General features: G+C 45.5%; 1 protein-coding gene across 2 annotated transcripts in view; it reads right to left on the bottom strand.

The window, feature by feature from the left end:
• Window positions 1-571: 571 nt before the first annotated feature.
• bcl11bb (BCL11 transcription factor B b) overlaps window positions 572-13,169 on the bottom strand; it is a 28,350-nt gene continuing 15,752 nt past the window's right edge. For both annotated transcript variants that reach the window (XM_084030393.1, XM_084030394.1), the window contains exon 3: window positions 572-5,603. In XM_084030393.1, the coding sequence (XP_083886519.1) occupies window positions 3,553-5,603 (2,051 nt within the window). In that variant the 3' untranslated portion in view covers window positions 572-3,552. The remainder of the gene's footprint in view (window positions 5,604-13,169) is intronic.

The following is a 13,169-nucleotide window of genomic DNA, read 5'->3' as shown; positions in this document are numbered from 1 at the left end:
AATTCTCAGATCTGATCTGATCTAATGCTTCTCGTTCATTATCCTGCTATCTGTTCCTGTATACAGTATATAATGTTATGGTATATATTAAAGATGTTTCTGTTTTCATTATCTCTAAATTCCACAATAGACAATATATTAGATTGTGTTTGAGGTGTGTATAATTTCTATAGTTTTGATAAATGGCACATATTACTATGTTTAAAATTCTGAATGGGTCACATACTGTTAGCTGGCAGTAAAACAAGCTTTTACACCTTAAACCAACATCAGATTAGTAAACATATTAAATTATTGGCAGCCATTTCTGATGGTTTGGATCTTACTGATTATTTCTGATGTGTGGGATGTTACGTTTTCAAGAAATATTGACTAAAGTAACAATATTATTTTGGCTCATCTCCTAACATAAATTGCTTTAAAAAAATCTGTTTTAACAGATGAATATATGCAAAAATGTTATTTTGTATTATAGTTTTAGCTGTACCCTTAAACGATTATAAATCTATAGTTTTCACACTGTGTTGTGGTAAAAGAAAAAGTAGATGAAATAATCGTAATGAAAAGTTGCTTCAATCATAGAGCAATTGCAACATTTATTGAAGTGTTGGCTTTCTTGTATTGATTTTTCAACACATTACAAAAATACATATATGTTCAAAACAGCAGATGTGTACTGTTCTGAAATCACTTTTTTCACAATGATGCACTCCCCCCAAAAAGAACAAGGAAACTATTTTGTACAAAGAGTGGAAGTGGAAGCTGTGAAAAGTGAACTATGAAAATGTATTTAAAATTACAGTTGTAAGTGCCATCACAAGACTTTCAACCGACCATGAGGAAAAACAAAACACAAAACATAATGCTCATGAATGTCCGATCAAATTGATTTGGAAAAGGATTCCCGCACAATGCATTACATCACCCTGCCGAAGGATCATCTCTTTCTTGTAATATTTTTTAAAATCTTTTTGTTTTACATCCATGGAGGATAACTTCACCAAACCAACAACAGGAAATGCACTCAAAAGGAAAACAAAAAAATTAAATTAAAAAAATAATAATAATTACGAGACTAAAAGTCAATAATGGCACCACTGTTGTTAGAAAAAATAATAACAATCTGGCATGATTCTGCAATGTTACATTTCAAAAAGGACCTCCCCATACAGTGAACAAGTAATTATACAGAAACATATTCATGAAGATAAAATCCCTCCACCAGGATCACCATAAAAAAAATTGCTATGGCATTCAAAAACATCTGAAAGAAGAAAAACAATACTTTAATATCATTTTAAACACTTACACAGATTATTTCATTAATGGCTTACTTCAGAACTGTAAACATTTTGTAAGCCTGAATGTCCACGTGTGATTTGGATCTCTGCTCCACTGTTCACCGTTTGGATGGGATATATTTCATAGTTGTTGGCGGAACTGAATTGCATTTTCCCTGGAATGAATACATTGTGCGTAAACAACAGGATCTCGATTTTTACTCTCATGCATCAACATGTGTAAGGGAGCCAAATGCAGCTTTTGAGCTGAATAAACGTTGTCAATTTGCTGTAAATATATTGAAATAATGTATGGGAAGCTGCTAATGTCCTCAACATTATTTCCTTTCTAAAAATCACAAAAAGAGTAACTTGCATTCAAGATACAGTATAATCCTTTTTTCTATCTAAACAAAATGCAGCAGATAAAATGTGACAATAGGCCAAAATAGCAGGTTGAATCTTCTGATTGAGAATTGCAGTACTAAAATGAAAGATGCCGTCACAATCTCCTTTCATGTGGCTTTGCTGCCTCCCTCCCTCTCGTGCTCGCTCAGATGGGCCATTATAGCTGTGGCCAGTAGTTGTGTATTTAGGTACCAAAACACGCACTTTTCATATGCTTCCAATTTCATTTGAATGACTCGTCTCCCTGGCCAAGGTCTTGCTCTTTCTCACACTGGTTTTTATTATAAGAATAGCCCCTATACTCAAGGTCGCCATTCCCCATTGCAGCTGTGATCAAAATGATCATAACTCATATAGCCTTTTTTCTCTACCAGATTCATTGTAGGATGAAGGATGCAGAAAATAAAAACTTCAATCCCCAAAAGTCACGAACATGCGCAGTGTCTTAAAATCTGTTACTGGGAGTTAAAGCCATATCACTTTGTGAGGGGAATGAAGAGGCTTCATTTTAAAAGTGGCTCTGATGCATGAATCTGAGCTAGTGAAGTGTGAAAGACGCCGTCGAAGAGAGAGGCTTAGAGCATACTGCTTAGAGAAGAACACACGCTAACACATATTGATATGACTTTCATTTGGAGTCATTTTGTGGATCCTGAGGGGACACAGGAAGTGGACCCGGGTCAGAGAGAGGAGCCACGGCACGGAGGGACAAAGGTTGTAAAAGGGTTACAATTGTCGAAGTTTAACACATGGGCTGGGGGAGTGGGGGAGATAATCAGATGGGTCTGATGAAGCAAAAATGAATGGTAGTTACACTTAGCATATACTGTGGATGATGCAAGCAGCTGGTCTTCTGATTGTTTAGTTTTAGGCCATATTTCACGTACAGTCGGGGCTCCTTTAACATGTCAAAAAAGAATATATTTACAAACCATAAACAGGACTGTTCTCCTTCTCACAAAATCACAAGTAGTCGTAATTTATTCAACATATTAAATATGGTATTTTAATCCTACATTGGGAATGTACTGAGCATCAGTTAAAGTTACGTCCACAAGTGCAACCTTTATTTATGTCCTGGCTGAAGCGAGGACAGCAATACAGCAACTGCATTTTGAAATCATTCACATGCCAATATTTTAGGACAAATTCCCTGAAAAAATGTAATATTACTTATCAGGTATTTAAGATAATGTTGGATTTTTCAAATCCAGCATGTTTTATTGTCAGACTGACATTCAGTGCTTTAGGCCTGTATGAGGGAATGGATTGTAGTCCGCTGCTGCAGTTAATATAGAAAACAATTATTTTTACTTTAAAAAGCTAACTTCTTTGCACAATTTTATTCAGACATGATAATAAGTGTCCTTAAAGGAGAAAAAAAGATATTTTGTATTAAGGGTGACTTCCCAGTAATCGCATTTTAGAAAAAAAAAGTTTTAGCACATTTCAAAACTAACTCCATATGAAATCCCACAAAGATGTACCTGCACATGCCAAATATCATTACAAAAATCCAATAAATACAGAAATTATTGCACAGTAGAAAGGCTCCATGGATTCCTAACTGATAAAATCCTCAGATACTTTGCCAAGAAACACCAAGTTGTGCATTCCAGACAAGTTCTCATTAAAGTCTCCCTTTGTTTATATTCTCAGGTGGCAGTTTCTGTGACAAGAAAAAAAGATGAACTTCAATCAGTCTCAATTTTTTTTTAAGAGAGAGAGATTATCCAGCCAAGCCCCCTAGCTGAACAAGTGGTTATAGGGATTTTGTGTGTGCATGTATGTCTCTACTTTTTTGTATGTGTGTGTGAGCATTTACTTGTGTACACTGTTGGCTGTATAACGAATGGTTGCTGGCTCAACCTCTGTCCGCCTGCTCCAGTTTGACCTCGCTGGCCATCAAATGTTCGCCATGCCACTTCTTCATGTGTTTCTCCAGCGTGCTGTAGACGCTGAAGGGCATGTGGCAGATATCGCAGCGGTACACCTCCTTCCCAAATTGCCCGTGGGTCTTCATGTGGCGCGTCAGCTTGGAGCTCTGGGCGCAGGCATAGCTGCACAGGTCGCACTTGTAGGGCCGTTCCCCTGTGTGGCTGCGTCGGTGCACCGTCAGGTTGCTGCAGTTCTTGAACACCTTGCCACAGTACTCACAGGTGTCATTCCTCCTATCCTTAGAGCTCGGGGGTCTGCCAGGTCCAGGTCCCCGCAGGAGGTGAGGAGTGCTGCTGCCGCTGCGGCCTGAGGCGCTTCCTCCTTCCATCAGCTCCCCGGGCGGGGTGGAGAAGCGGAGGCTTCCTGTCTCTGAGGAGGAGTGTTCGGAGGAGGTGGCGAACGGTGACTGACGGGAATCTGTGAATCCCAAGAAGGGTTCTCTGATGAAGTGGCGTGAAGCAGCGTAGCCTGCCAGGAGCTGGGAGTAGACATTCTCTGGGGAGATAAGGGGTAAGGTTGGGGGGAGCTCCAGCTGTTCCTTCTCTATCTTGATCCTCTTGTTGTTGGAAGGGTTTGGGCTGGTGATGGGGGTGGGCCGACGCTGGAACAGCCCAGGGAAGGAGTCTACTTCAGATACACTGATCCTACCGTTCATCACAGGCCTCTGCTCCACCTGCACATCTCGCTCTCTGTCCTGCTGCCTCTCATTCTCTCTTTCTTCAGCCCTCTCTCCACCATCTCCATTAGGCTGTCTCTCTAGGCTTCTCTTGTTGGGGTTGAGTCTAAGGTGATTGTCCAGGTGGTTGTACGGGTGCATGATGCCTACCCCGCCGCTGTCACTTACTCTATCCCTGCTCAGGGGTTTCTCCCCAGGACACTGTCTGGGGCCATTCTCCCTATTCTGGCTGAACTCCTGAGAGTCCTCACTTAAGTTGGAATCTGGCCGACTTCCATTCCTCAGTTCTTCCTCCTCTTCCTCTTCCTCCTCTTCTTCTTCCTCCTCTTCTTCTTCCTCCTCCTCATTGTCCATACCCATCCCTCTTGAATTTCCCTCCCTACTCTTCTCTTCACCCTCTCCTCCTTCCTCTCCATTACCCTGTTCTGGGGAGCCACTTGTGGACCCAGACTTGTTGTGCATGTGTGTCTTCATGTGCCTCTTAAGCTTGCTGGCCTGGGAACAGGCATGATCACACAGATGACACTTGTATGGCCTCTCTCCTGTGTGACTGCGTCTGTGGACGATCAGGTTGCTCTGGAACTTGAAAATCTTGCCACAGAACTCACAGGATTTAGATTTCCCAGGGGTCTGGTTCTGACCCTGGGTGTCAGGAGGGCTGGAAGAACCGTGTCCCCCCTGAGAAGTGGGTGGCTGCGGGGCATAGGTGAGAAATGCCGGGGGCTTGGCGCCAGGCTGAAAAAGCGTAGGACTCAGCAAACGGTGCATGGGCGGCACACGGTTTGGTGAGAGAGGAGGTGTTGGCCCCCCATTATTGGTGGTGTTGCCTGCCAATTCTCTCAGACGTCTGGAGAAGTCCATGGAAGGAGGATCCATGGGGGTCATCCGCATCACCCTCTCAAAGGCACTGGGGTGCTGGGACAGCAGCCCCATTTCCTCTGGGCCCAGCCGCTCTAGAGGGGGTCTAGGGGGCGGGGGAGGGCTGACAAAGGGGGGTGTTGCAGGCAGCCGGGTCTCCATGTATCCTGGGGGAGGGGGTTCCCTGAGCAGGGGCGCAGCCATGCGGAGCAGGTGGAATGGGTTGTTGGTGTCACCGAGGAAAGTCGGCAGAGGGGAGCGCATGACTTCAGCGCATGGGGGAGGAGGCAGAGCCAGGCGGGGAGTGAGGGAGCAGTTGACCGGGTGGTGGTCCAGGTAGATGCGGATGCCATGGGTGTGCTGGGCATGCTGAAGCAGGAACCAGGCGCTGGTGAATGTCTGCTTACAGGTGGTGCAGATGTAGCTGGATGGCTCATTTTTATCTGTGGGCCAAGAGAAAGAAAATCGCCATCAGTTTTGTAAAATCCCCAAAAAATAAATAAAAAATACAATACTTTCATGTGGGGAGCAAATTAAATGTACTCAAAAATGCAGTTTGTGTGTGTGTGTGTGTGTCTACAGGCTAATGCAGATGGCAGGTATTGCACTAAGACAATGACACATTATGCTAATTCTAATGTCAGCTAGGCTTTAATATACAGATCCATCTCGTCCACTCTGTCATTTCCATATGGAGACAGCAATAGGGAAAGAAGCACAACTACGGGGAAAAGGAAATATGGGAGAGGTGGAGGGAGGGAAGGTGAAGCGTGGCATTAGAGAGAAAGAAAGACAGACAAAAAGAGAGACAGGCTATTTGATGGAGATATGTAAACACAAAGACCCCTCTGGTCCAAACACAGCATCCACATGAAATAAAGCTCTACGTCACTGGTGTAATGACAACAACAGTAAGTGATGAAGTGTGACTTTACACCAGCTCAACACACACACACACACACACACACACACACACACACACACACACACACACACACAATGTCACTCATTGACAAATTGCCCTTTTAAATGGCTTGACTTAATAATGCCAAATAAATCTATCAGTCACGATGGCACAGTCGTGTCCGCCCGCTTATGAGTCATAAAAAGAGCCTCGCTCTGGGTTCATCTCATTCAACAGAGGCTAGCATTGAACAGTGCTTGTGTTTGCTTGCAAGGCATCTGCATCTACTTAATCATCAGCGGCTACCGCAATCAGAGTGGAGTTGGTACGGTGGTCCCAAAGCCTGTAGCCCGGGGTGAGAAAACGAAGACGGAGACGTTACTTTGGCCCAGTCATATGTGATCATGAAGAGATCCCTTACAGTAAGATGGCTGCCTCAGCACCATCCCTCGTCATGGAATGTAAAACACATGCAGACACGGATAAACGTTTGGTCATACTCTCTTTTCACTTTCCTCCTCCGTCTCCTGCTCTCTCCCAGCACACATCATCACACGCGTCTGTACAGTGCAGAGCAGATGAGCCAAAGCTGATGTTGGATCAGTGTCTAGTACAGGAAGCTGATTTGGCGGTGTGATTGGTTTGGCTTTCCCCGGGGGAGTCGGGGTCAGAAAAAGTTAATGAGGGGCTCATTTACTGATTCTGTCTGTTTTTCTCTGCTATTAGAGGGGCTCTGCTGTAGCTCTCGCTGTGTGTGTGTGGGAGGTCACATGACCTGACTCCCGCTACTAACGCATGTGCATGTGTGTGTATGTACTTTTGCGCCTGTATGTCCGTGTGTGTGTGTGTGTGTGTGGCGGGCTGCCTGCCCGTGTTTAGTTTGGCGAGGCTTCACACGGCCGCTTGGCAGCGGAGAGCTGGACAGCTTAACAGCTTGGCCAGGGAGAAGAGAGTGAAAGAGGGAAGAGGAGGAGAGGGGGTAAGAGGAGAGGTGGAGGGACGTGCTTGGGCACACAGACACACACACACACACACACACACACACACACACATCCAGCGACACACATGTAGAGGCTAGTTACATGGCCTCGGGGACCAAGATGGGTCTATAAACGTGGGAGCTGTGTAATCTCATCAACATACAAAGATCAATGTCAAATGAAGATGTGAGATTGGGAGAGGAACTGATGATGTATCAAATAGCTTTTTCTTCTTCTTATCTGTATTTTTGCTCTGCACACACGGTCTCATCAATACAAGCTACCCAATCATATACCACCCACCCACCCCCCCACCTTCCACCCCACCACCACTACGGCAACACATTTGCATCTTGTCATATCTTACACAGCCGTGCCATATGCTGTTTAAGGAAGCGTGGCAGCTAATAGAGTGGCAGCTGATGGCTGCTGCCTAATGACAGCCCAAGATAAATTTCATCAATTTCCCAAACAAGCAAGCAGTGGGGGAGGGGAGGAAGACGGGAAGAGGAGAAGACAGGAGACTTGAATAGGGAATTAGATAATCAAAGATAGATAGACAGACAGACAGACAGACAGACAGACAGACAGACATGAAGTCGCAGACATCCCCACTCCATAATTTTTCTCTCACACACACACATGCTGGGAGAGTGTGAATGTTGTAGCTGCTTAGCGCTGCAGCCAATAAAGCCTTCATTAAAGGATCACGGTGGCCGTGTCACGCTTCACTTTGTGCTAATTACAGTCGCCGGGTGACACGCAGGCAGAGACCCCTCCACTGCTGACCACCAAGGTCAACTAGCAGTTACATAGTCACATCCTCCTCACTGATGCTGGACCTGATCGGCCAATTTACTCTGGCGCACACACACACACACACGCACACACACACACTGTGTAGTGAAAGGGGCTGAGATGAAAGGTTAAATGTAATAGATAATTCTGTACTATTGTGATGCATTATGAAGTGAATGTTGCCAGTGTTCATTTGGCTGGCAGTACAACTGTTTGTAACAGCATGATGCCATTCCCTTGAAATAGTCGGAATCTTTGACTTAGCAGTAATATTCCTGCCCAGGTTTTCCCATGAAACGGATAAACGCGATACCGACCTGAGACCAGCTTAGGAGGGCAGCTCTTTGTCCTGTGCAACAAAACAAGGGCTAAGGGCCAGGAGGCCTGGAGGAAGTTATTAAAACATTGGCACATGCATGGAGCTGAGGTGGGCCAGTAATAATGCTCTCCTTCTCTCCTGGGTTTTTTTTTTTTTACTAAACCACCAGGCCAATTAACCCAGTCTTCAGGGACTGAGATCTGAGCTTTACATCAGATTTTATTCTTTCCAGATTGCCTTTTATAGCCATTATTTTGCCTTAAAAAGTACAAACAAAATGCCAGTGAATGAAGGGGAGCCATGGTATTGACTGTTTGCATATGGCCAGTGTAGGAACGTTGGTGTGAACTTGGCGGGGTTGAAGTAGACACCAGGCGTATGGAGTAGACATGTGGATTTTTGTTTAATTTAGGAATTCACATATGCCGCCCCTCCGGCCTGAGTTTGATTTATGTTTTTCACGCTCCCTCCATTTACATTACACGTATTTTGTGGGGCCTTTATCAGATGCTCTTATCCAGACAGACTTATAAGAAGACCACCGAATAATAACAAGAATCCACAGGCTCAGCCTTCAACTAGATGAGCAAACTGGAGGTCCTCCTCCGCTGACAGTGAACAGTTAGTGGACGGTAATGAAGGCTCACTGGTGCCAAAAGAACTCTCACAATGCTCAGGGAAGAAAACCCTAATTGAATATGAGTATTTGAACGCTAGCCCACCAACTTCTCTCCATTCATTTGGCACATGTTTTGTAGAATAATGTTGCTTGAGTGCAGAGAGCGCAGCGTGCAGGTCCTGGTTGTTAACCAGTCAGAGGACTGCTGCATGTCACATGTGTGCTCGCCGTGGCAGCCGGGCTTCAGGTTCACTGTGCCGTTCCAACATTCCATCAAGGGCGACAGAACGCCGCGGTGACAGATTTGCATACAGAACAAAGCGGCCCGCAGGCGAGGCCACTGGGACTCAAACCTGCCCCTGCAGCCCCTCCCACACTGCCTCGCAGCGTGCACACGTGTGCACGTGCACACGCAGCCACAGGCCTCGGGAGGACGCGTGTGTGCACCTGTCAGGAGTTAGCTGACACCTCTGCTGCTGGCAAAGCAGCTCCTCATTAGCATGGCTGTGATCTAGGGGTCCCCAGGGGTCCCAGCCTCCTCACCTCGCCCCCTTACACCTCTGCTCCTCTCCTCCTCCTCACATCTCCCATCCGTCCCTCCCGCTCCTCCTCCTCAGGCACCGCTCTGATGGCTTGTTTGTCATGTAGGGGGCTAATCAGGCGACACGAGGCCATGCAGATCAACCGTGTGTGTGTGTGTGTGTTTCACAGGGCATTAGGCTCTAAACTATGGCCTCGGTGAGCAGTGGCTGACTGTCACACATGGAGAGATGGAGACACAGAAAGAAGGAGAGAGAATGTGGAGGGTGGCAGAAGCAGGCGGGGGGTAAGGCTCTCACACAGTGTGACTGGCTCCATGCTAACTCAAACCAGCTTTGGCCTGCTAACCATACACATCTGTGTGTGTGTCTGTGTGTGTGTGTGTGTGTGTGTGTGTGTGTGTGTGTGTGTGTGTGTGTGTGTGTGTGTGTGTGTGTGTACGTCTGCAGTCAATATGACCAGCTGAAATGCTTGCCAGAGAATTTAAAGAAACAGTGCTCCTTGTTGGAAATTGTACAGGACAGGGAAAAAAAATATTTTCTCTTTCACTTCCTATCTCTTGAGTTCTCTCTCTCTCTCTCTCTCCCCATCTTCCCTTTGTCTCCCGTACACACCAAGCACCTGTACAAGGTATCTGGGTACTCCGCCCTGACCCTCATGCCTCCTGGGATGCGGGTCAAATGAACAATAAAAGGGATCGGGTATCTCCAACAGCTTGATCACAGACACGCACACACACATTGAGCGAGTCCAGCTGTACAACAATGCATGAGTGAAAGAGGCTCTCATGTAGCGCGACCGAGCACAAGCTATCCCAGCTAGGGCACAGGGGACAGGCTGGGGGAAATAACTGGAAAGACCTCTCTGTCAGTGAAGAGCTATGACTTTTGGCTTGACTTCTAGGACAAAGATGGAGGGAGAGAGAGGGAGCAATGCAGACAAAAAAAGGAGGATAAAAAAAGGGAGCTTCATAAAGTGCAAGAGCGAAGCTCTCTTTGGCATTTCTCTAAGCCTGACTCATCTGCATCAGCTACTAACTGGTCCCAGCGCCTGGATTCATGTGGAGGTGTGTGTGTGTGTGTGTGTGTGCGTGCACTCTTGTGGGGTCAGCGGCCTGTCATGTGACGCTGACAAATGGATGACACTCAATCGTGCTTGTGGTTGCAAGACGATGTAAGAGAGAAGAGCAAGATGGAGGAGAGGATGAAAGGCTGGAAGGCGGTGGGAGAGAGGGAACACTGAGAAGACGAGGGGGAAGGAGAATGGGACACAGAAGAGTGATTTGGTTTTCTTCATCACCTTTCCATTTGCAATCAAATGACAACCATTGACACAGCAGCAGGGAAACAGAACCGTGTGGGTGCCAGCAGGCTGACTTGAAGGGTAAATCCTCCATTAATAAATAGATTAAATACAAGGTGAAATATTTTCAGAAAGGTCCCCACTGATGCAACAGATGAGCACAAAACACCTAACTGTTTGAATAGGTGATGGCATCCAAAGACCAAAACTGGAGCTGCTTTGACAGTGAAATGGAGACTGACTTTGTGGACTCACACAATGTTTGCTCGAGGTTTTACATCCAAATGAGCTGCAGTCTAACCCCTCGGAGAGTCACTTTCGTCCAGAAAGTCAATTTCCTATTCGCTGGCAGTGAATAGGAAATTGACTTTGACATGTGAGTAACTGGTGAATTCTGTTTTGTGGGTTTATTAAATTTTTCATCGGATCAATCATTTTATACAAACAGTGCACAAAAAAGTATTGTGTCACTCTTTGAATGTATCGCCTTGAATGGTCAACGAAACCAAACTAAACGAAATCAAACAAAAGCTTGGCGATAACGCGCTCATCTCAAACCCGTGATAAGCATGTGTCCTTTTGCAAATTCCTCCAAGGGTGTATCTTCATCAGTGTCATGTTCAGTTTACTTTCCCTCCGTGTGTGTGTGTGTGTGTGTGTGTGTGTGTGTGTGTGTGTGTGTGTGTGTGTGTGTGTGTGTGTGTGAGAGAGAGAGAGAGAGAGACCATCAAAGAGGCAGAGAATATGAAAATACAAGCAAGAGAAACACAGGAAATCACTGTTTTGTGACGTGTACATGTGTTTACGTGAGTATCTCAGGCTACCATTCTGTGACAGGGTGCTATATTCTTTCAGCGGTAGTAATGGTCCCCAGCTGGCTTCTGCCCACTGGAGCCAAGCAGCCAGCCCACTTAACTAGCAGCCCACAGGAAAATACCACCATGGCCCTGAACGCAGCACACAGGCCCTTCCAACCCAATCAGCCTGCTATAAAACTTGCCCCTCACATGCTTCAGACATGGCGTAGAGTGCATTCCAGTGATTGGGAAAGAGAGTCTGAACATTCATGATCTAATCCACTATTACTCCACCATTTCTCCAGTTTAATATGTAGTTCGAGCTACTTAAGGCTGTGAGAGCATACAGTTTGTTCCTCACTCTCCAACACAACTACAGGAGAGGGCACGCGAGTGTTGCATCGTTTGACACCAATTTGCAACTATCTAATTAGTGTTTCTTACTAAACAGAAGTAGCAAGGAAACCGGACCACCGATATCTAGCTCTCCTGATTTAATGACTCTGCTCCATGTTGGGAGGAGGCTGAGGAGGCTGTTTAGAGGAGCAGGATGTGTGATATATGTGAAATGCTCTTGAAGCAATCCTTTGACTTCCAGAAAGGCATTTCTTCATGTTCTTGTCCCACACCTGGTTTCAGGACCAGACTGTTGTGACTTCCCGGAGCCCAGTTCTGTTTTCAACAAACAACATATACGTTGTTCATCGTGGGGTTTCGAGGTGCTGGAAGGTTGATTGTGTTAGCTTTGTGCTAAGCAAAGCTAGCCAGCTGCTGTAGCTTCATATTAACTGCACTGCAGACATGAGAGTGGTATCGATCCTCACATCCAACATATGAACAGATAGTAAATACACAGATCAATTCCTCTGGAGGCTAAAACTCACGCTACACCTGAACCTGATGTGTAGGAATGCTATATAAGACCTGCAAACGATCAAAATCACACTGATGAAAATGAATGAACTCTCTTCCCACAATTAACACATGATCATGTGACTGTACAGGACGGTTCCTTCTGAGCTTTTCTGTTCTCTAAAAGACTCTTTGTGCTGCTCTCTGTCTGTCATGTGATCCGGCCGGCAGCCCAGCATGACAGCATCACACCAGCCGTGTCTCCAGGTGAATGTCGATCTCTCATGTGTCCTGAAACATACTCAGGTGTGTCAACTCACCTCTTAGCTAACCTTGAACACACACGCACACACACACACACACACACACACACACACACACACACAAACACACACACACACACACACACACACAAACACACACACACACCAATTCAGACAAGAATTTAGATTAATCTCTCAACATACTCACCCAACACATATTTATGAAGTGTGTGTGTGTTCAATGGGATTCACACCCCCCTCTGGGTTCTCTGTGGCCTCTCTCTCTCTCCTCTCTCTCTCTGAATTATTTCAATGTGCTTTATTGACATGAATGTCATGTGAACAACAAACATGCATGCAGTTAAATAGTACACTAAAATGAATGCATTTAAAAAATGAAGCGATGGTCGTCTGCTGTCTGTATGTGTACGTAGGTCTACTGTTTATAACAGTATCCTAATACAAATATGTAAGCATGATATGTCAACTTTAAAAAACAACGATACAGTGGATGCTGTTCTTTAGTCTGGTCAGACAGCCGATCAACATCTCAGAGGTTCCACTTCATTTTGTAAAGAACTTTGTCGTTATGTGGTCATATGTGCTACAGTGTGACAGGAAATGTTGCTCTCTCT

Source organism: Eutrigla gurnardus (genome assembly GCF_963514095.1).
Source record: "Eutrigla gurnardus genome assembly, chromosome: 16".
NCBI classification, from domain to species: domain Eukaryota; kingdom Metazoa; phylum Chordata; class Actinopteri; order Perciformes; family Triglidae; genus Eutrigla; species Eutrigla gurnardus.
This window is presented reverse-complemented; position numbering and strand designations above follow the sequence as displayed.